The sequence below is a fragment of the Arvicola amphibius genome, chromosome 15 (genome assembly GCF_903992535.2).
Source record: "Arvicola amphibius chromosome 15, mArvAmp1.2, whole genome shotgun sequence".
Taxonomy (NCBI): Eukaryota; Metazoa; Chordata; class Mammalia; order Rodentia; family Cricetidae; genus Arvicola; species Arvicola amphibius.
Window position 1 is genome coordinate 14,865,443 of NC_052061.1, and position 20,392 is coordinate 14,885,834.

The window sequence follows — 20,392 nt, forward strand, 5'->3', positions numbered from 1 at the left end:
AGGTCCTGAGTTCAATTCCCAGCAACCACATGGTGGCTCACAACCATCTGTAATGAGATCTGATGCCCTCTTCTGGCTTGCAAGCAGGCACACAGACAGAATATAGTATACATAATAAATAAATTAAAAAAATGCTCCTCTTTAAAAAAAAAAAGAATGGTAAAATACTAGGTTGAGGACAGCATTTGAGACTGTAGCAGGAAAACTGACCAACCATAGAAACAAGTGTGAAAGAATATTCATCCCAAATCTCTGAACGCAATGTGTACCCCCAAGTTGGGAGCCATGACAGTGTTGAGCCTGCGCACACAACCCCTCCAATGCACACACCTGAGGCTGACAGTGTTGAGCCTGCGCACACCCCTCCAGTGCACACACCTGAGATCAGTGTGGAAAGGCCCTGGTCCCTTTCCTAAGAAGGTCATGACTTTGTGTCTGGCTGGTGAGGCAAGCAGTTGCCCACAAAGATCATGCCATTTGCTAGAATAAGACTGCTTTCAGTTATTAATGCTAAGACTAACTCATCCGACACAGGAGTCTGATTGGCCAGAGAGGAGGCTCCAGAGGGTGCGCTCTAAACACTGCACCCATGGAGACAGCTGCTGCCTTGTATTTTCACCGCTGGGCAGCTGAGCCATGTTCCTGTCAAACATGGCCACTCTCATGTATGGCTGGGGAGAAAGGTTTTATTGTAGGAATGAGTGAGAGAACAGCCAGAGGTGTCTGGAAGGGTCCAGACTAAACTGAATCATGAGAGGAAAGAGAGAGGAGCTGAGGAGAGGAGAGAGGAGCTGAAGACCAAGAGGCCAAGAGTCAGCCAAGAGCCAAGAGAGCATGTGTGGCTGAAACGGCTGGTTTATTTGGGGAAGAGGAGCTGTGGGAAGCGAAGGCCAGTACCTGGGCTGGAGAGGTTACGGGTGGGGGAGGGGGTGAGACGCTGGGAGGAGCCACAGGTACTGAGTGAGCCTTGTCCAGGGTTTCTTTAGGACCTGACACTCATCATCATTATTACAGGACATTCATTATTATTACTATTTTCAATCTATCTACTTTTGAGACTGGGTCTCATCTATTAGAAAGCCCATGTGACTCTGAGCTTCAGCCCCGAGCACTGGGATGACGGGAATATTGGCCTGCACCCTGCTTTTCCAGTGCTGTGGACTGAAGCCGGGCCTTTAGACCATCATGCCACCACAAGAGCCAGGCTCTCAGCCCGATTCGCTCTTCGGCTCTTACCCTTTCACCCCCTGACCAGACTCCTTTCCAAGCCTCCAAGCCCCCCCCCCCTCTCTCGCCCCATGCCCAGCGCTATTCTCTTCCTCAGCCAGTGACCTCACTACTCCACACAGGCTGGTCATGACTTTGTGACCACCCTGCTCTACCTTTGTAGTAGCTGGGTGCTAGGGTGGGCACCCAGCCTTCAGTGGCTCCTAACGTTGGCCTGCAGGTCCGTGGTGCTGCACAGTAGTGGGCAGCTCAGGGCACGAGTGCTCCCAGGCCCCGTTTCTGTTGCTCCAGGGTCCCTGCAGCATCCAAGGCCTCAACCATGGGTGAAATTGTTGTAATTTAAAAATCTCAGGAAGAGAAGTCACACCATACAACATGACTCACATGGGAGATTTATCGGAAGAGGAAAGAGAAGGGGCAGAAAGGGGACAGAAAAAGGGGCAGAAACCGGTCCTGGGGACAAGAGTGGTGGGAGAGGGACAGGGAGAGGGGACAGGAGGTGGGCAAGGCCCACCCTTTAAAAGGAACATAGCGAATGTGCACAGGAGGTGCTCTTAGTGACCACAGCTGAGGACGTATCCTGTCAGGACCCAAGGGCAGGCCAGTGCAGATGCCTGAATGCTAACATTCCTCCCTTTTGCTCATCATAAAAAGGTGAGGAGTTGGAAAGGGGTAGCAGGGCATGAGGACGCTGTGTTCTCAAGACTGCATCCTGCCGGCCTGGGGGGGGGGGGTTGACCATCTTTTGGGGACCTGAGAAAGCTGGGGGTGCTGGCCACGTCCCGGGGGAACCGGCTGTTTCACTTCTCACTGTCCATGCTCTATTGGGCCTTTCGGTGCCTCTAGGACCTGGCAAGATGCTGTCTGAGGTGGATCCAAGTCGACTCCCTGGAGCCCACAAGAACTTAAAGCCCCTGCTCCTTTCCCATCTCCACAGCATCACCTGGACACCCTCTGTCTATCTGATTCACCAGGAGACGCAGGCGATTGACTACTGAGGGCAGTCAATAGTAAAAAGTGAGACAGAACAAATTTGTACCACACTGGTAAGGCTGTCTCCCGAGAAGGCAAGGAAAAGTGACCGAGGAAAGGTCACCAGGGCCAGATGGAAATAGAACTGAGTAAATAGAAAGGGGAACTGGTGTGTGCTGAGCAAGACGAAGCTGGCTTCTCCATCCGAATCGCACATCACAGCAAACAGGACATTCAGAGAGGGAGAGTAGACAGAAAAAGAAAGTGGAGAATTCTTCCTCAGTTTCCCGACTGCCTGGCCCGAGGAATACTGAGGTCAGATTCGATTTGAAGGGAGAGGTCAGTAGTCTCCAAAAGACATCCCGATGGGAGCAAGGAGGTGTAAACGATAGCACAGTTCCCGCGACTGAGGCAGATAAGACCCAAGGGTCTGCAATTCCTAGCATCCCACGAATTCAAAGAGGGTCAGATTAAGTAGGCACAGGCTGTCCCGTGTATCATTACTCAGGAAAGAGCCAAGGGGGCTGGAGAGATGGCTCAGAGGTTAAGAGCATTGCCTGCTCTTCCAAAGGTCCTGAGTTCAATTCCCAGCAACCACATGGTGGCTCACAGCCATCTGTAATGAGATCTGATGCCCTCTTCTGGCCTGCAGGCATACACACAGAATATTGTATACATAACAAGTAAATAAATTAAAAAAAGAAAGAAAGAAAGAGCCAAGGGCTCCGAGCCCAAGAGAGACACAGTCGCTTGGTACCAGGACTTCCAGAAGAGTTAGGAGGCTAGGAGAAGACTGTGATCCAGAAAAGTAGCCTCAGTCCAGGGGAGTGGACAGAGGAGAGAGACCCAATTGAATGGAGGTGAAGAAGCTGCCAGTGAAGACAGCAGATTTGTTGCAGGTGGAAGAGAGCGGCTCTGTTGAGGGTGGAGCAGGTGGGCAGGGTCCCAGCGTAAAGTGATTACCTTTCGGTGGGCCCTGCCACTAAGCCAACATGCGGCAAGCAACAGTTAGTGTAAGAGGTTTATTGGGGGAGGGGGAAGGTGGAAGAGTGGAAGGGGTGACACCTCCATCCACCTATCGGATCGCTGGCACAATGTTGCAAAGGCTTCATAAAATATATATAGTGTATAATAGGGATATATATAAAATATAGATATAGAGTGTATATATATATATATAAATAGGGATATATATATAAAATATAGATATAGAGTGTCAGGAAGCAGTCATTTGGATTGCTATCTAAGGGATATTGAGACCAGGTCTAACTGCAAAGGTGAACGGAGTTCCCATGAGTGAGGCAGAGAAGTAAGATCCAAGAGTCTGCAATTCCTAGCGTCCCAGGAATCCGGAGAGGATCTAATTAAGTAGGCACAGGCTGTCCTGTGTGTGGGCCAAGAGCTCCGATCCTGAGAAAGCCATGGTTGCCTGGTACCAGGACTTGATGAGGTCAAAAGGCAAGAGATGAGTCCTCACTCGTGGGAAATGGCCAGAGGTGGGGAAGGGGTGGCTCAGCAATCATGCTGGTGTTGGATGGAGGGGCCCAGTGATATGTTAGTTGGAGAAGCAAGGCCGTTATATGTGGACTAGTTTCCAGGGTCCCAGCTCACCTCAGGGTTCATGGCACCAATATTATAATTTAAAAACCCGCTGTGAAGAGAAGTCACACCAGACAACAGAGCTCACATGGGAGGTTTATTGGAAGAGGAGAGACGATGGGGGGGGGGCAGGCAGAGACCAGTCTCTGAGGACAAGAGTGGCAGGAGAGAAAGAGGGATGGAGGGGGAGGAGAGGGAGAAAGATAGAGACTGGAGGTCCACCTTTTAAAAGGGAACATAGTGAACATGCAAAGGAGGTGCTCTTGGTGGTTGCAGCTGAGGACGTATCCTGTCAGGACCCCAAGGGCAGGCCAGTACAGATGCCTGAATGACATAAAAAAAGATGGTTATAACTTTTTGTTTTGTTTTTCGAGACAGGGTTTCTCTGTAAGTTTCTTTGGAGCCTGTCCTGGAACTAGCTCCGTTGACCAGACTGGCCTTGAACTGACAGAGATCCACCTGTCTCTGCCTCCCTCCTGAGTGCTGGAATTTAAAGGCGTATGCCACCACTGCCTGGCTGGTTATAACATTTTAATGGAATGATAAAAGGCAAAAGTCTGGTGGGCGGTGGTGGCGCACGCCTTTAATCCCAGCACTCGGGAGGCAGAGGCAGGCGGATCTCTGTGAGTTCGAGGCCAGCCTGGTCTACAGAGAGAGTTCCAGGACAGGATCCAAAGTTGCAGAGAAACCCTCTCAAAAAACAAAACAAACAAACAAAAGGCAAAAGTCTGGCAGGCGCACAGTTCAGCCTCCCGGTGATGAAAAGACAAGGTAGATTGCTCAGACTTGAGAAGCCCTGTTCTATATCCACACACCTTTGTTTTGTGATGACCACACAATATCCATAAGTATTTATATTTATTTATTTATTTATTTATTTATTTATTTATTTATTATGTATACAATATTCTGTCTGTGTGTATGCCTGAAGGCTAGAAGAGGGCACCAGACCTCATTACAGATGGTTGTGAGCCACCATGTGGTTGCTGGGAATTGAACTCAGGACCTTTAGAAGAGCAGGCAATGCTCTTAACCACTGAGCCATCTCTCCAGCCCTATCCATAAGTTTTAAATTTATTTTGAGACAGTTTGTAACCTAGACTAGCTTCCATCTTGCAGGGAGTCTCCTGGCTCTGCCTGTGCTGGGATTATAGGTGGTGCATCACCACACTGTTTATAGTTTCTCTCTCTCTCCCTCCCTCCCTCCCTCCCTCCCTCCCTCCCTCCCTCCCTCTCTCTCTCTCTCTTTCTCCTAACATTCATTTAATTATGTGTATGTATGTTTTGTCTGCATGTATGTCTGTGCACCTTGTGGGAGCCTGGTGCCCAAGAAGGCCAGCGGAGGGCACCAGGTTCCCTAGAACTGCATCTTACAGACACTTGTCAGCTGCCTGTGGGTGCTGGGAACCGAACCCATGTCCTCTGAAAGAGCAGCCCATGCTCTTAACTACCGAGCCATCTTCCAGCCCTCTTGTGTCTTTTTGTAATCACTAAAAATGCCCCAAACAAAACTTATTTATCATGTGTGTGTTGTGTGGGCACATTTGGAGGTCAATTTCACCCTTCCACTACATGGTCCTGGGGACTGAACTCAGGCCACCAGGCTTGGTGGCCAGCTACTGTCCCTGCATCTCACCCTCCCTGTTCTTCTAACTTTGAAATGGTTTCACTAAGTGAACTTGGCCGGCTGTGAGTCTGAGACTCTCCTGTGCTTCATTCCCCAATGTAGTCTCGGACAATTTGTTTGTCCAGGATGTGTTGATAGGCACATAGGTTGTCTCCAAGTTAGTTGGTAAGCTTTGTCTGTGGTAAGGGGGGTTGAGACAGGGTCTCTCATGTATCTCTGGCTAGTCTCAAACTGTTTATTTTCCTGTCTCAGCCTCCTGAGTGCTAGGATTACAGGCGCACATCATTATAACAGGCCACTGGTAAGGTTTTGTTGTTTCTGTTTATTTATTTGGTTGGCTTTGGTTTTATGAGACAGGATCTTACTATATAACCCTGGCTATCCTGGGACTTGCTCTGTAGACTAGGCTGGCCTCAAACTCGTAAAGGTCCTCTTGAGTGTTAAGATTAAAAGAATGTAAATGTAAACCAACTTGGTTTACAGACTGAGTTCCAGAACAGCTAGGGCTGTTACACAGAGAAACCCTGTCTTACAAAGGGTATGGTCATGTGCTACCATGCCCAGCCCTGTTTTTTCTTTTCTTTTTTGTTTTGCTTTGCTTTTTTATTTTTGTTTTTTCGAGACAGGGTTTCTCTGTAGCTTTGGTTCCTGTCCTGGAACTAGGTCTTGTAGACCAGGTTGGCTTTGAACTCACAGAGATCTGCCTGCCTCTGCCTCTCTAGTACTAGGATTAAAGGCGTGCGCCACCACCGCCCAGCTGTTTTGCTTTTTTAGAAAGGGTCTCATGTAGCTCAGGCTGGCCTCAACTGTCTAATGTGACCAAGAATAAAGAATAACCTTGAATTCCTCATTCTTCTGCCTTTACTTCCCAAGTGTTGAGATTACAAGAGCATGCTACTATACTTAATCTTAATGAGCTTTTTAATCACGATTTAGATCATACACCACAATCTGGTCTGGTGGTGCCTGTAATCCTAACTATTTCAGAGGTGGCAAGGGAATTGACAGTTCAAGGCCAGTCTGAACTACTTAGGGATGTAGGTCAGAGATGGGGCACTTGCTTAACATGCAAGAAGGCTGTTCGTTCAATCCCCAGGAATAGTTCCAAACCTAAACAACAAAAATATCTCACAAAGAACCGGCCCTTTCAGGAGTAGGTGAGATGGCTCAGCGGTAAAGACGCTTGCTGCCGATACTGACAGCCTGAGCCAGTCTTTGGACCTACTGGGCGGAGAGGACTGACTCCCGCAAGTTTAGCATGATTGGTGCAGTATGGTGCATCTACACACACACACACACACACACACACACACACACACACACACACACATCTGTAGATAAATAAACGTAAAAAGAAGTGAGCATTTTAATTCTCATTAGGCTGGTTCAATGACATTAAGCACATTCTTGCGAAACTTGTGTCCTGTCCTCATTAAACATCAACTTCCCTGTTTGTCCTCTCCACGCCTCCAGGAACCTCTGTTGCCTTTCTGTCTCTGTGTTTAGATCAGCAAGTTTTCAGAAATGGATATTTAAGCATGCCAGTTCTCCTGAGCCTTCAATGGCTCCTACTGGCATTGGGCTAGAACAGAAGGAATAGCAGAAAATCTTAGACCAGTCACCTGGGAAGTAGGTGTTAGACTCTGGCTCTGGATGTGGGGATATCTCAGGCTTTGGGTAGGGGGTGCACTGTGGCTGTGCAGTCTAAGGTGGAGGAGGGAGAATCTTGGCAGCAGGTGCCTTGGCTCAGGGAGGTGTATTTCTGGGTCAAAGTGAAGCTGTGTGGTCTCGTACAGAGAGCAGGAGCTGGGGTGGCCCAGGGTCACACAAACCTTCATTCTATACAGACATTTGGGTCCTGGAGAGACCAAGCTATAGCTGGCACCGTGTTTGAAGCTGCCAAATCCTGGGGTGCTGGTCTGCTGTCCTCACGGGGATGTAAGCTGCTGGGGCAACTCTGGATTACCTCAGGAGAAGGAAAATTTGGAGGCCAGTGTCACAAGGTGCTCAGCTGTCTGCTGCCCTCAGCTTGCTTCAGGCGCCATCCTATGTCTGCCTGGAGGTCCAATGCAGCTGCAGCAACTACATGCATGTTCAGGCCGCTGCTCGGCGCAGTCGCTACACCGCTCAGCAAGAGGATACTACGGCACTCCGAGGCTTCTTTCAGAGCTCACACTTACCAAGCTGAGCTGCTGCCTGAGCCTTCCAGGATGAAAGACAAAGACACAAAGGGGCAAAGTGGCCACTGACTTTCTTCCTTCGCTTCTGAGAAAAGGTAGCTCCAGTGCAGCCTGGCAGTTCTGGATCATATTTACACGTATTTTGATTTTTTTTTTTATTTTTTCGAGACAGGGTTTCTCTGTGGCTTTGGAGCCTGTCCTGGAACTAGCTCTTTTAGACCAGGCTGGCCTTGGACTCACGGAACTCCACCTGCCTCTGTCTCCCAAGTGCTGGGATTTAAGGTTTGCACCACCACCCAGCTGAACACCTGTCTTTAGGTTTTTCAAAAATCAAGAAAGCCGCCGAGTGGTAGTGGCGAATGCCTTATAATACTCGGGAGGCAGAGGCAGGTGAATCTCTGTGAGTTCGAGGCCAGCCTGGTCTACAAGAGCTAGTTCCAGCATAGGATCCAAAACCACATAGAGAAACCCTGTCTCAAAAACAATAAGACTACATTTGAGCACAAGGGAGGCAGAAGCAGGTGGATCTCTGTGAGTTTGAGACCAGCCTGGTTTACACACAGAGTTCCAGGTCAGTCAGGGCTACACAGTGAGGTCCTGTCTCAACACCATCAAAATACATATTTGTTTATTCGAATCTATGTGTGGGGAGCATGCCACTTTGTAGGCATGGAGGTCCAAGGATAATCTGTAGGGTTCAGTTCTCTCCTTCTATCGTAGGGGTTCTAGGGATTGAACTCAGGTCGTTAGGCTTGGTGGCAGGCACCTCAACCTACTGAGCCATTCTGAGGTGGGATCTTGCTGTGCTGAACTCCTGAGTTTAAAGGCTCTTCCTACTTCAACTTTCTGAGTAACTAAGATTGTGGACATGTTCCATCAGTGCAGGCTCCTGACCTACATTTACTTCCTCATTTTAAAAGGTTTATTTTATGTGTTAGGGCTTGCATTTATGTCAACGCAGAAACATGTTGTACCTGCAGAGGCCAGAGGAGGGCGTCCCATCCCCAGGGACTGGAGTTACATATGGCCGTGAACTGCCATGTGGGTGCCGGGAATGAGATCTAGGGCCTCTGGAAGAGCAGTAAGTGCTCTGCTGAGTCAGAACATAGAGCCTACACATTTGTATACCATAAAAAAGAAACTGTGTGTGTATAATAACAATTCTATAAGTTCCATTTTACTAACGCGAAAATAAATAGGGGGACAGAGAAGTTAAATCACAAGGTGAAGTTTACAAAGCCAGTGACATTTTGAGACTATGATGCTAAAGGCTGAGTGGCAATGATAATCCTTCAGTCTAATGACTCAGTTTAAAAATTGAGATGTGGGAGGCTGGAGAAATGGCTCAGCGGTTAAGAGCACTGGCTGCTCTTCCAGAGGACCCAGGCAGCTCATAACTGTCTGTAACTTCTGTTCCAGGGGATCTGACACCCTTACAGATATACATGCAGGCAAAACACCAATGCACATAAAATACAAATAAATAATTAAAAAAGATTTATTAAAGAAGAAAAGAAAAAAATTGAGGTGTGATTGGGTGTGGTGACAAATGCCTTTAATCCCAGCACTTGGGAGGCAGAGGCAAGCACAGATCTCCGAGTTTGAGGTCGGCCTGGTCTACATAGGGAGTTCCAGGACAGCCAGGGCTACATAGTTTGTCTCACAAACAACAAAATAAAACAAAAGGTGGCTAACAATAAAAGACAACTAGTATCAACCTGTGTGATCATCACACAGTTCACATGCATGCACCCCTGTATGTATGCACGGTACCACACATGCTTGACACATACAGCCAGAAGTTGCCCTATTAGGCCAGAGAAACGATCTTGGGGCCCTGACCTTTGTGTGAATAGGCGCGGCTTTCTTTTCCCACTCTTGCTTCAATTTTGCAGATATAGGCCATATTCATAGTATTTTCCAAACAGGCAGGCAGGCAGGCAGGGAGTGAGGGCCTGGGAGACTGGGGCTGGGCAGAGTGCTCTTACCACCAAGGCTGCAGTGTGTAGACAGTGTGTTTGTGTTGTATGAGCGTGGATATCTAGACAGTATGCTGGATGAGGTAGGTGAACAGAGGGTACGGGGTCACTGTATGAACCCGGAAGCGGGAGGGGTATATATTACTTTTCCAAAGGACCTGGACTTGGTTTCCAGGACCAGGGTTAGAAGACTCACAGCTGCCTGTAACTCCAGCTGGCTCAAAAGGCACTTTCACATTTGCCCAAATCCACATATACATAAATAATGATAAATGTTTTAAAAAAACAATCCTGGCCCAACTCATTGCTCTGACGTAATCCAGACTGTTCAGATCTTTGACCTCGCCAGTATTTCTCCATGGCTGAGGCTGGTTCAAGAAGCCAGAGGCCAGGGCAGAACACTTAACACAGAGGAGGGTGGTACCGAAAGCTGGACACAGCCAGGAGAAGCCTCGGTTCTGTGGGACTCTCCTCTCAAGGAGTCACAGATGCCCTTAGCTGGGAGTGAACCCAGGGCTGTCGTTCCTGGTACCTGTGGGCACTGCCTTCGAGCCATGTCCCCAGCGCGGTTTCTCTGGGAGCTAACAAACTGCCTCCCCTCTTCCATCCATTTCCCAAGAGTGACTTGCATGGCATCTTGGTCAAAGGACAAAGACCACTCCAGTTCAGAAGCCCTTGGATTCAAGTTTTTTCGTTTTTATTATTTTTTTTGTTCTTTTTAATGTCATGCAATATTTCACAGTCCCAAGCCCACGTTTTTCAAACAAGATAGGAAAAAAAGAAAAAAAAGTTTTAAAAAGATAAAGGAAAAAAAGAAGCAAGGGAATCGGTGGTGGTGGTAAATTTTTCCTTTTTTTTCCCTTTTGTTATTTCAAGCAGGACCAAATGTCAGAAAAAAAAACCTGTTTTTCTTCAATCTTTTTTTTTGTCCTTTTAAAAACTGTTAGTGTTATTTTCTTGTAGTTGATCTCTGCAGGCAGTAATAAGTTTGGCGTGGCCCGCAAGCACTCCCGTGGGTCTGAGAAGTGTGTGGGGCGTGCAGCCGTCCCTCCGGCTCGCAGCCACCTTGGTTTCGTTCACCGGGAAAACGAAAGATTCAATTGAGATGATAAAACTCATCAATAGAAGCTATTTTTGTTTTTCTCCCCGGTTTTCTTTTTTAAAAACGTTATTGTTTATCATTTGCTGTGCGCCCGCTATAAGCGGGCACTGCGGGGAGGCGGGGCGGCTTAGCACCAGTCGTCCTCGCTCTCGCTGTAGGCGTCGTGCGCGCCCCTGCGGGCTGTGCGCGGCCGCGGCGCGCCGTGCCCCGCGTAGTAGCCGTTGGGCAGCCTGCGGCCGTGGCGCGGTGACGCGCAGCCGGCGGCGCGCGGAGTCCTGGGCGACCGCGGCGCGGGCTCGTGCGCGCCCCCTGGCTGCTCGCGCGGGTCGTCGGACTCGGTGTAGTCGGCACCGCGCGGCCGCGGGCCCTCAGGCGCATGCGCAGGCCAGCGAGGCGCGCGGCGGCAACCCCTGGGCGAGCCGCCAGGGGGCGGGGCGGGACCCGCGAGCCTGCGCGCCGCCGGCCTGCGCGGCGCGGGCGAGTAGGACACGAGCGGCCGCGGGGTGCAGGGGGTCTGGGGGAGCTGGCGGCGGCCGCGTCGCGGCGTGCTGGTGCCGGACGTAGAGGGGGCTGGGCTTCCACTGACGGAACTACTGCCCTACACGAAAATCGAAACAAAGGAAATCAAAAGCAAAGATACCACGGACCAACCAGGAGCACACGGGGACACACAGACGGGAGGGCGGGCGGGCGGGCGGCGGGACGGAGAAGTGGGGGGGGGGGGGCAAACCAACACAACAGTGAGGAGAGAAATGAGAAACGAGCTTCGTAAGTTTCCGAAGTCACTCACAGGCGTCCGCAGGACACGAGTCGCAGGGAAGCAGGGCCAAGGGGACAGCAAGAGCGGCGGGCTGCCCGCGCCCTGCCCCGCCCCCGCCCTCTCCCACCTCCTGCATCCCCGCCCCCGCCCACCCCGTCGGTTCAGTCTGGGCCTGCCACACGCACCTGTCTGTGTGTCGCGTGCTCCCGACCCTCACTGGGAGAGCGGGACCAGCGCTGCTCCCGGGCCCGCGCCCGGCTCGCGTCCGACCGCTCCTGTGCGTAGCGCTCCCGGTCAGGGGCCGGGGGATGGTGGTGGTGGTGGTGATGGTGATGGTGCGGCCGATGCTTCCGGTCCTTGGGCCGGCCCCGGTCTTGGTCCCGATCTTTGGAAGGCAGGTCACCGGATTGGGTGGTCATGCTCAGATCTGTCCCCAGACCTGAGTAGGAGACGATGGTGAGAGAGGGAGAAGGGGCCCAGAGAAGGGAAAGCAGGCCTGGAGGGTCTCCAGGCTCAGTGCAGCAGCCTCTCATTTCCTCCCTACTCTGGAACTCCCCCTCACTTTATTTTTACATTTATTTTCAGCGCACGCATCCTCCCGCGGTGGCACTCATCTGAAAGTTTGACCTTCCACTTTATGGGTTCCAGGAATCAAACTCGGTCTTCAGGCTTCAAACACCTTTACAGGCTAAGCCATTTGCTTGGCCCCTCCCTTTTCTCAGTGTTGAGAATATGACCAAGTTAGGACCATGTACGAGTTAGCTATACCTACTACCCAGACAACATCCCACTCAGCCTGGGGTGTTGCAGTCATGGGTCAGTGGCTAAATGTGTCTGCTGCTCTTGCATAAGATTTTTTCTTAAGATTTATGTATTTATTATGTATACAGCAGTCTGCCTGCATTTATGCCTGCACACCAGAAGAAAACACCAGATTTCATCACAGATGGTTGTGAGCCACCATGTGGTTGCTGGGAATTGAACTCAGGGCCTCTGGAAGAGCAGCCAGTGCTCTTAACCTCTGAGCCATCTCTCCAGCCCCTCTTGCATAAGATCTAAGTTCAGTTTCCTGCAGCCGTGTCCTGCAGCTCACAACTGCCCATAGCTCTAGATCCAGGAAATCCAACACTCACATCCCTCCTACCTCCCATTAAAAAAATAAAAATAAAATGCAGCTGGAAGGTGGTGGCACAGGTCTTTAATCCTAGCACTCGGGAGGCAGAGGCAGGCTGATCTCTGTGAGTTCAAGGCCAGCCTTGTCTACAAGAGTTCATTCCAGGACAGCTAGGCTGTTACACAGAGAAACCCTGTTTCGAAAAAGAAAAAAAAAAAAAATGCAGCGGGGCAGGTATGGTGGCCCACACTTTTAATCCTAGCACTTTGAAGACAGGCAGGCAGATCTTTGAGTTCAAGGCCAGCCTGGTCTATAGAGCAAGTTCTAGCACAGCCAGGGCTATACAGAGAAACCCTGTCTCGGGGGAGGAAACCACCAGCAAAATACCCAACAAACCAAACAGCCTTTAGTTCTAGCATTCAGGAGACAGAAGCAGAAAAATCTCCGTGAGTTCCAGGCCACCAACTAAGACCGCACAGTGAGGTCTCAAAATAACCAAATCTTACTTCTTTTGAATGTTAAAATTTGTGTGAGTGTGGGTGCAAGTATCACAAGATATGGAGGTTGGGACGGTCTTAGATGTTGGCTCTCATCATCTATCTTGTTTGAGACAGGGTCTCTTGTCATCTGCTGTGTATGTCATGCTAGCTGGCCCAAGAGCTTCTGGGGTCTCTTCTGTCTTCATCTCCCATCTCACCGTAGGAGGGCTGGGGTGACGGATGCTCACTGCCCTCTCTGTCTTTATGTGCTTCTTTACAAACGCAGGCCTAGTGCCTGCACGGCAGCTGCTGTACCTTTTGAGCCTCTCCAGCCTCTCTCTCTCTCTCTCTCTCTCTCTCTCTCTCACTCTCTCACTCTCTCTCTCTCTCTTTTTAAAGACGGTGTCTCTCGCTAGCCTGGAACTCAGGTGGGACCTTCCCAGCACCAGGTTACAGATATCCACTCCCATACCTGGTTTGCATGGGTGAGGGATCTTACATCAGCTCAGCTCATCATTCATGTGCAGCGCGTGCTTTACCCTACAGAGACACTACCCAGACCTCTTTCTTTTCTTTTGAGACAGGGTTTCTCTGTGTAGCCCTGACTGTTCTGGAACTTGCTCTGTAGATCAGGCTGGCCTCAAACTCAAAGATCTGCCCTACCTCTGCCTCCTGAGTGCTGGGATTAAAGCCCGACTCCTTCTTTGAATTGGGTTCTTATCTGTATCTTGGCTGGCCTCTAACTCCAGACCCTAGCCCCTTCCTTCCTAGCTTCCCACATGCTCGCATTAGTGGGGTGTATGCCCAGTCTTTGTCCCTACTTCTGCCCTTCAGCCTCCTCCTCCTCCCTACCTTCTGTTTTTTTGCAGAGCCTCTGTCCTTGGTTCTGTGGTAGCCTACCTGTGTCCACATCAGTGTAGCGGCCCAGAGAGCGCTCTGAGGTGCGGTGGCCACGGTCTCTGCGGCGCTGGTGGTACCGCTGATTCTCCTCAGGTGGCACCCGTTCCAGTGAGTAATCGTCCAGTCGTCTGGCTTTGGGCCCCAGCACAGAGGCTGAGCGCTTCATGGGGCTGGTATCAGAGATGGTCTGGGGGGGGGGGGGCAGGCGTGGGCAGAGTTAATGGTCAGCACTTTTGTGGCCTGCTCCTTCCAGCCCTGTAGCTGATGGGTAACAGAATCAGGGTGATGTGACCATCCAGGGACAGTGTCCAGGGGTGCAGTGGAGGTTTGAGTGTCTGGCTTGCTGGCTGCAAGGGTGGACCCTAAGGCTACTTAAGACCACTGACAGGAGTGTTACTGTTTCTTAGGGTGTGTGCTGGACTTTGGCCAGAAGGCCCGGGCTAAGCCTTGCCCCTCTGGTGTTAAGGCTGGCTAGCTGGCAAGAAGCATGCTCCACTTGCAGAGGGCAAGCCTGGGAGCCCTGCTTCTCCTCGGTCCAACTCTCTTGACCCTCATCCCCACCCCCAACTCTGACTCCTATCACCCAGGCCCAGCTTGGGCTGCCCTGGCAGTGGAGGCACTGGAGCGCTCTGAGTCTGCAGTCACTGTCCCACAACCCTTGGTCTTGCTCTGCCATGGACAGTCTTCAGTTCCCAGTAACAGGCAGAAGAAGGCAGGCCTCCTGGGCCAGGCCTGGGCCAGCTCTCATGTGCAGGAGCTAAAGGGACCTGAGGCAGAAGGCTAGTGGTCACTGGAGGAGTTGGAACAGACCCCCAAGAAAGGGGCAGGGTGGACAGGTTGGCCTCTTGGAGGCTCTGAAGACGAAGTGGGGTGCATTGTGGCCCCTTGCATACACAGGACACAACACACAAGGAAGGGGCTCCATGGGGGAGGGGGAGGGTCTGCAACAAAAGGGTGGGGGGTGGGGTGAAGGGCAGGGGAGATGGTGGGTACTGGCACAAAAAGGGCAGGGAGGGAGAGGGGGCTGGAGCCGAGCTGGCCGGGCGCGGTACATACACTGAGGTTATTTCCACGTGGCCGGCCCCTTCTCCTCTGTCCCAGCCCCACAGGATGGCGCACACAGAAAAAAAACAGAAAAAAGGAAATAAATATAAAAGGCAAAAGTGATGGTGAGGTGGTGGGTGGCACATGGTGGAGGTGGTGGGCAGAGAGAGGTTAAACTTTCCGGTGTTGAGTGAGGGGGTGCCCCAGGACCCGGATGGCTGTCCCCCACAACAGGCACAGAAGAAACAGGAGACAAACAGACAGATGGCAGAGACATGAGACTGACAGATGGGACAGCAAGGCCACAGGCTCCTGGCCCATTTCATGCGATGCACTGCGGCACAGCACCCCTCCCCCACCTCACCCCAGCTTCAGCTCAAAGCTCCCAGGTGGCCATCAACCCAGCTTGGCTCATCTCTGTTTTGGGGCCAGCAGGCCAGGCCTGACAGAAGGGACTGGGCAGCCACATGCACCCCAAGGTCACAGCAGCCAGAGGCCAGGCCCTTGGGCCATGATGACCCAGCCAGGCGCAGCAAATATGCTACATAACACAGGGCAAGCTGCCCCAGCCAGACATGCCGGCCCCCCTCCTGCAGCCCCCTCCTCCTGCCCTTTCTCCTTGTCCTCGGACGGGGCGCCTCAGGCCAGCCTGGGCTTTATCCCCATCTCTTACTGTGCATTAGCCAGGCATGCTTTAGTTTCCTCTATCCCCATGGGGCTCTTGCCTTCCCTACAAGGGGCCGAAATAGCTAAGTGAAGCAGCCACACTGAGACACATACCAGGTACACACCCAGCCACGCCACCCCTCCCAGACGCGTGACAGAAGATACGCCCCAGCCATCCCAGGCCCACACAGACTCTGCCTTCAGAGTCCTCAGATGTGCCCTGTTCCTGAAGGCAGCAGGCCATGTGCCTGCATACAAACAGGCGCGATGCCTACAGATGCCTGTTACACTGGTAGCATGCAGGTGCATGTATGTACAGGTACACATGTAAGGTGTGTTTGAACTGCGTGGGTAGCAGGACTTCTTTTTTTTCTGTGATGGGACCCTGCCCATGCTAAGCACACCATGAGCGAGCTCCAGCTTTAGAAGTAGGATTCTCTTTTCTTTCTAAAAATTAGCTTATTATTTGTGTGTATGTGTGTGAGTTTGTGGGCCTGTATGGAGGCCTGAGTAGGCCAGGAAAGGTGTCAGTCCCCTGGAGCTCCCATCACGGGCTGTGAGCTGACATTTGGTGGAGGTGCTGGGGTCAGTGCTGGCCCTTCTGCAGGAGCACTGCACGCTCTCACCCAATGAGCCACCTCTCCAGATAGCAGTCAGGGTTCTTAAGTTCTGTTGTGAGACAGGATCTCACATAGTTGAGGTTGGCCTCAAACTAGCTAAATAGCAGTGTCTGGCCTTGAATTCCTGATCTCCACTTCCCAAATGCTGGGATTATAGATGTAAACCCTATTGTTTGTTTTGAGATATGGTCCAGGTCTGTAGCCTAAACTGGCCTGGACCTCCTCTTCTCAGTTTCCTGAGTGCTTGGGATACCACTACCTGCTGCTGAAGCTGGGATTCCCACCTCTCAGCAGAGCTGGACCCACCCCTTCCCTGTGTTCCCAATAGGGCAGTGACTGCTATGTTCTACAAGGGTGCCCAGTCTCTTGATGGCTTCTGGTAGGGAGTGGTTGGAGGACCAGACCTGCTGGGTGCACTGAAGGAGCAGGGAAAGGGTAAGGGTCCCCTGCAGGAAGCTGCGGGAGATCCCACTCAGCCAGTGTCTCTAAGGGAGAGGTACAGGGTTCTTAGGAAGTGTGTGGGCATGGCCCAGAACCCTGCAAGCTCTCACCTGGTTCTCTGCTGGGAGGCGGGGCATGGAGGCGGCCCTGGCCTGGCCTTCCATGGGGAGGTAGTGTTCGCTGTCTGAGTAGCCATCCGTACCCATTTCTCGCATCTCCACAGACTGTCAGGCAGAGGGTGGGTGGGGCTGGGTGAGTCTGGGGCCTGACCATGTGTGTGGGAGACCCTTTCTGCCTGAACCACCCAGCCTGGGGGAGGGGGCAGCAGCACCTGCGAGTTGGGCTGGCTGTTAGGCATGTCACTGGGTGGCCCTCGCTCTGGGCTCCATGTGCCAGTCTTCTGGAACATCTCTTGGGCTCGCTGGGTCACCCAGGACGGGCTCTCCTTCATGCTGCTTTCCTGAGCCATCCTGCACAGGGACAGAGGCCAAGAAGGACATATGTGCTCTGGGATTCAGGAACCTGGGGCCTCATACCCACTGACAACTGCCCAGCTGGCTACTCACAGGCCTCCTCCTGGGTCCAGCTGAGTGGATGGAAGGGCATTCTGGCTGGGCCCTCCCTCCTGTGTTGGTGATGGAGGTTCCATGCGCTGGAACATGAGTGGTGTCCGGTTCTGGGAAGGCGAGAAGGTAGTGAGCGTGTGCAGGGAGGGCTGACAGAACCAGCACTGACAGGAAGCTGGGGCTGGCCCTGTGATGCTGGGGTCAAATCCAGGGCCTTGTGTCTTCCACCAAGCCACTCCCTCACCCTTGACACCCACCCCCACACAGACAGGTTTGCTCTACTTGTATGTCTATCCATTTCTTCTTCTTTATTTTTTTTTAAGGGTGGATCTTTCCATTTTTAGACCTGGAACTCTGCCTGCCTCTGCCTCCCTAGTGCTCTAGTTAATTTTTTATCTATTACTTAAATTTATTTATTTATATTGTGTATTATGTATGAACAAATAAATTATTTATCTTTATTTATCTTTTTGTGCATCCACATGCCACTGAGAATGGAACTCAGGTCCTCAAAGACAGGAACTTTACCCTCTGAACTATTTTTTGAGACCCTGTTCAACTTTTGACATTGTGACACAATATTGTCATCTATAAAGTTCATTCTGGAGACCCTTGCAACCGAGTTATATATGTATCTCCCACCCAGATTCCTTCAGAACTAAACCATTTATCAGGAACCCTTTACCATGCTCAGCCTCCTCATCCCACACCTTCAACCAGTCCAGAAACCTCTGTGCATGTTCTCCCATATACAGCCACCAGAGGGTGCCAGCGAGCACACAGTGGACAGCTCTTCCAATACTAGATCCCTTTTCTGCACCTATGCCATTTGGAATAATAGCCAGAGTCCACCCTGTACAGGTTAAGCCCTGTACTCCTAGTGCTCTCATCTTCTCCCACATTCTGCCTTGCTCTGTTTTGTCTGTCACCCTGACCTCTTCAGTATCAGGCAAGGTCCAGCCTCAGGGCCTTGTACAGGCTGTTCTCTCTGCTTGCAATGCTCTGGTTTAACACTTTTCCTCGAAGAGTGACACATTCCTTCTTGTTCTTTAACACACAAGGCAAGCAGCTCAAAAAGCGTAAGGAAGTCCCTGAGACTGACCAGATTCACTTGGTCCCTCCCTGCCAGAGTAAGCAACGAGGACAACTAAGAGTCACTGTCAGGAACCAAGCTGCACTACAGAGCCTGGAATATGGCCGGGCGGTGGTGGCGCGCGCCTTTAATCCTAGCACTCGGGAAGCAGAGGCAGGCAGATCTCTGTGAGTTTTTGAGGCCAGCCTGGGCTGCAGATCCAGTTCCAGGATAACCAGGGCTACACAGAGAAATCCTTTCTCAAAAGAAAAAAAATATTTTCCAGTCAGCTGAGCTACCTGCAGAATGTGCTCCAGGTTCCCAACTTTTGTGAGCTGTCACCCATGCTGGGGTGAGTTTTGGTGATACATTGTCTTTGAGTAATTTCTGATTTTGTTTTGTTTTGAGACAGGGTTTCTCTGTGTAACAGTCCTGGGTGTCTTGGAACTGGCTTTGTAGACCAGGCTAGCGTCGAACTCACTGAAATTTGCCTGCCTCTGCCTCCCATGTGCTAGAATTAAATTATAGGCATGTGCCACCACTGCCTGGTTATTTCTGATTCTTTTTTTAAAAATTTATTTATTTATTTATTTATTTATTTATTTATTTATTTATTTATTAGGTATACAATATTCTGTCTGCATATATGCCTCCAGGCCAGAAGAGGGCACCAGATCTCATTACAAGATGGCTGTGAGCCACCATGTGGTTGCTGGGAATTGAACTCAGGACCTTCGGAAGAGCAGGCAATGCTCTTAACCGCTGAGCCATCTCGCCAGCCCTATTTCTGATTCTTTTTTGTTTGTTTTTTGAGATTGGGTTTCTCTGTAGCTTTGGAGCCTGTCCTGGAACTAGCTCTTGTAGACCAGGCTGGCCTCGAACTCACAGAAATCCGCCTGCCTCTGCCTCCAGAGTGCTGGGATTAAAGGTGTGCGCCACCACCGCCTGGCTCATTTCTGATTCTTAAGTAACCCCAATAAAACTCATGTTGTCCTAGTTGAACTTTTGTCTGTTGTGGGTTCCCTATCTGGGGTGAGTGTCAGATCTCTCCTGAAACAGTTTTGTCACACAGCAAATGTCTCACCCTGGAAACAAACCCCTTCCTTCTTTTCTTTCTTTCTATCTGCTTTCCTCTGCCTCCCTAGGGCTGGAATTAAAGGCGTGTGCCACCATGCCTGGTGTCCGACACTTTTAAAAATCTTACCATTTTATGTGCATGTGTGTTTGTGTGCCATACATGATCAGGTGACCACAGAGGCTAGAAGAGGGCATTCCAGGCTGTTGTAAGACACCCCGTGGGTGGTGGGAACTAAACACAGGCTCTCTGCAAGAGCACTCGCCCTCAGCTCTTAACTGCTGAGCCACGTCTCCAGGCCCTTTGCTTTCCACCTCAGCTCTGCTGGGACGGCACTTCTCCTGGGAGGGTGTCCCCGACAGCTTATTTCACACCACACACCCCTGTTCTAGCACTGGATGTTCTTTGGTTGGTTCCGTTTCCCCCCATGGCACTATCTGCCGCTATAAAAACAGTCATTTAGTCTTTTCAACTACGTCAGGGCAGACGTCCATGCCAGAGTCTTAAACAGTGACCGGCACAACAGATACTGAGTACCTGTTGGCGGCTGAAAGTTTATTGGTTAGGTGTTCGTGAAATGGCCCACCCTCAGCACGCTCCTTGTCTTGAGTTCCCATGAAGACCACCAGACCTGGCACCCCACCCCTGGCACCCCCAGCAATGGGAGTACCTGCTCCTCTCTCATGGCCTGAAGCTTCTTGGCCTTGCTCTGCCGGTAGTACTCCATGATCATCATGGCCGCGTAGATCTTGCCCACTGTCAGGTCTGTGGCTGTGGAGGACAGGCAAGCTCTCATGTAGGCCGGGCCCCTCCCTGATCCGCCCCTGCCCCTCCCTGGGCTTGTGCTTACACTTGTGAGGAGTGACCAGCAGATCCAGGGTCTTCTGGGACAGGTTGGGCCAAATGGCCATCATCTCCTTTCGGAGCTCTGCATCCATTTGCTGCTTGTCGGCTCCGCCTACAATTTGG

General features: G+C 51.2%; 1 protein-coding gene across 1 annotated transcript in view; it reads right to left on the bottom strand.

The window, feature by feature from the left end:
• Nucleotides 1-10,259: 10,259 nt before the first annotated feature.
• Cacna1a (calcium voltage-gated channel subunit alpha1 A) overlaps nucleotides 10,260-20,392 on the bottom strand; it is a 270,463-nt gene continuing 260,330 nt past the window's right edge. The window contains 9 exon segments of the mRNA XM_038312389.1: nucleotides 10,260-11,284; nucleotides 11,632-11,885; nucleotides 13,940-14,126; nucleotides 14,996-15,031; nucleotides 16,821-16,934; nucleotides 17,042-17,180; nucleotides 17,277-17,386; nucleotides 20,094-20,194; nucleotides 20,274-20,381. Of these exon segments, the coding sequence (XP_038168317.1) occupies nucleotides 10,814-11,284; nucleotides 11,632-11,885; nucleotides 13,940-14,126; nucleotides 14,996-15,031; nucleotides 16,821-16,934; nucleotides 17,042-17,180; nucleotides 17,277-17,386; nucleotides 20,094-20,194; nucleotides 20,274-20,381 (1,520 nt within the window). The 3' untranslated portion in view covers nucleotides 10,260-10,813.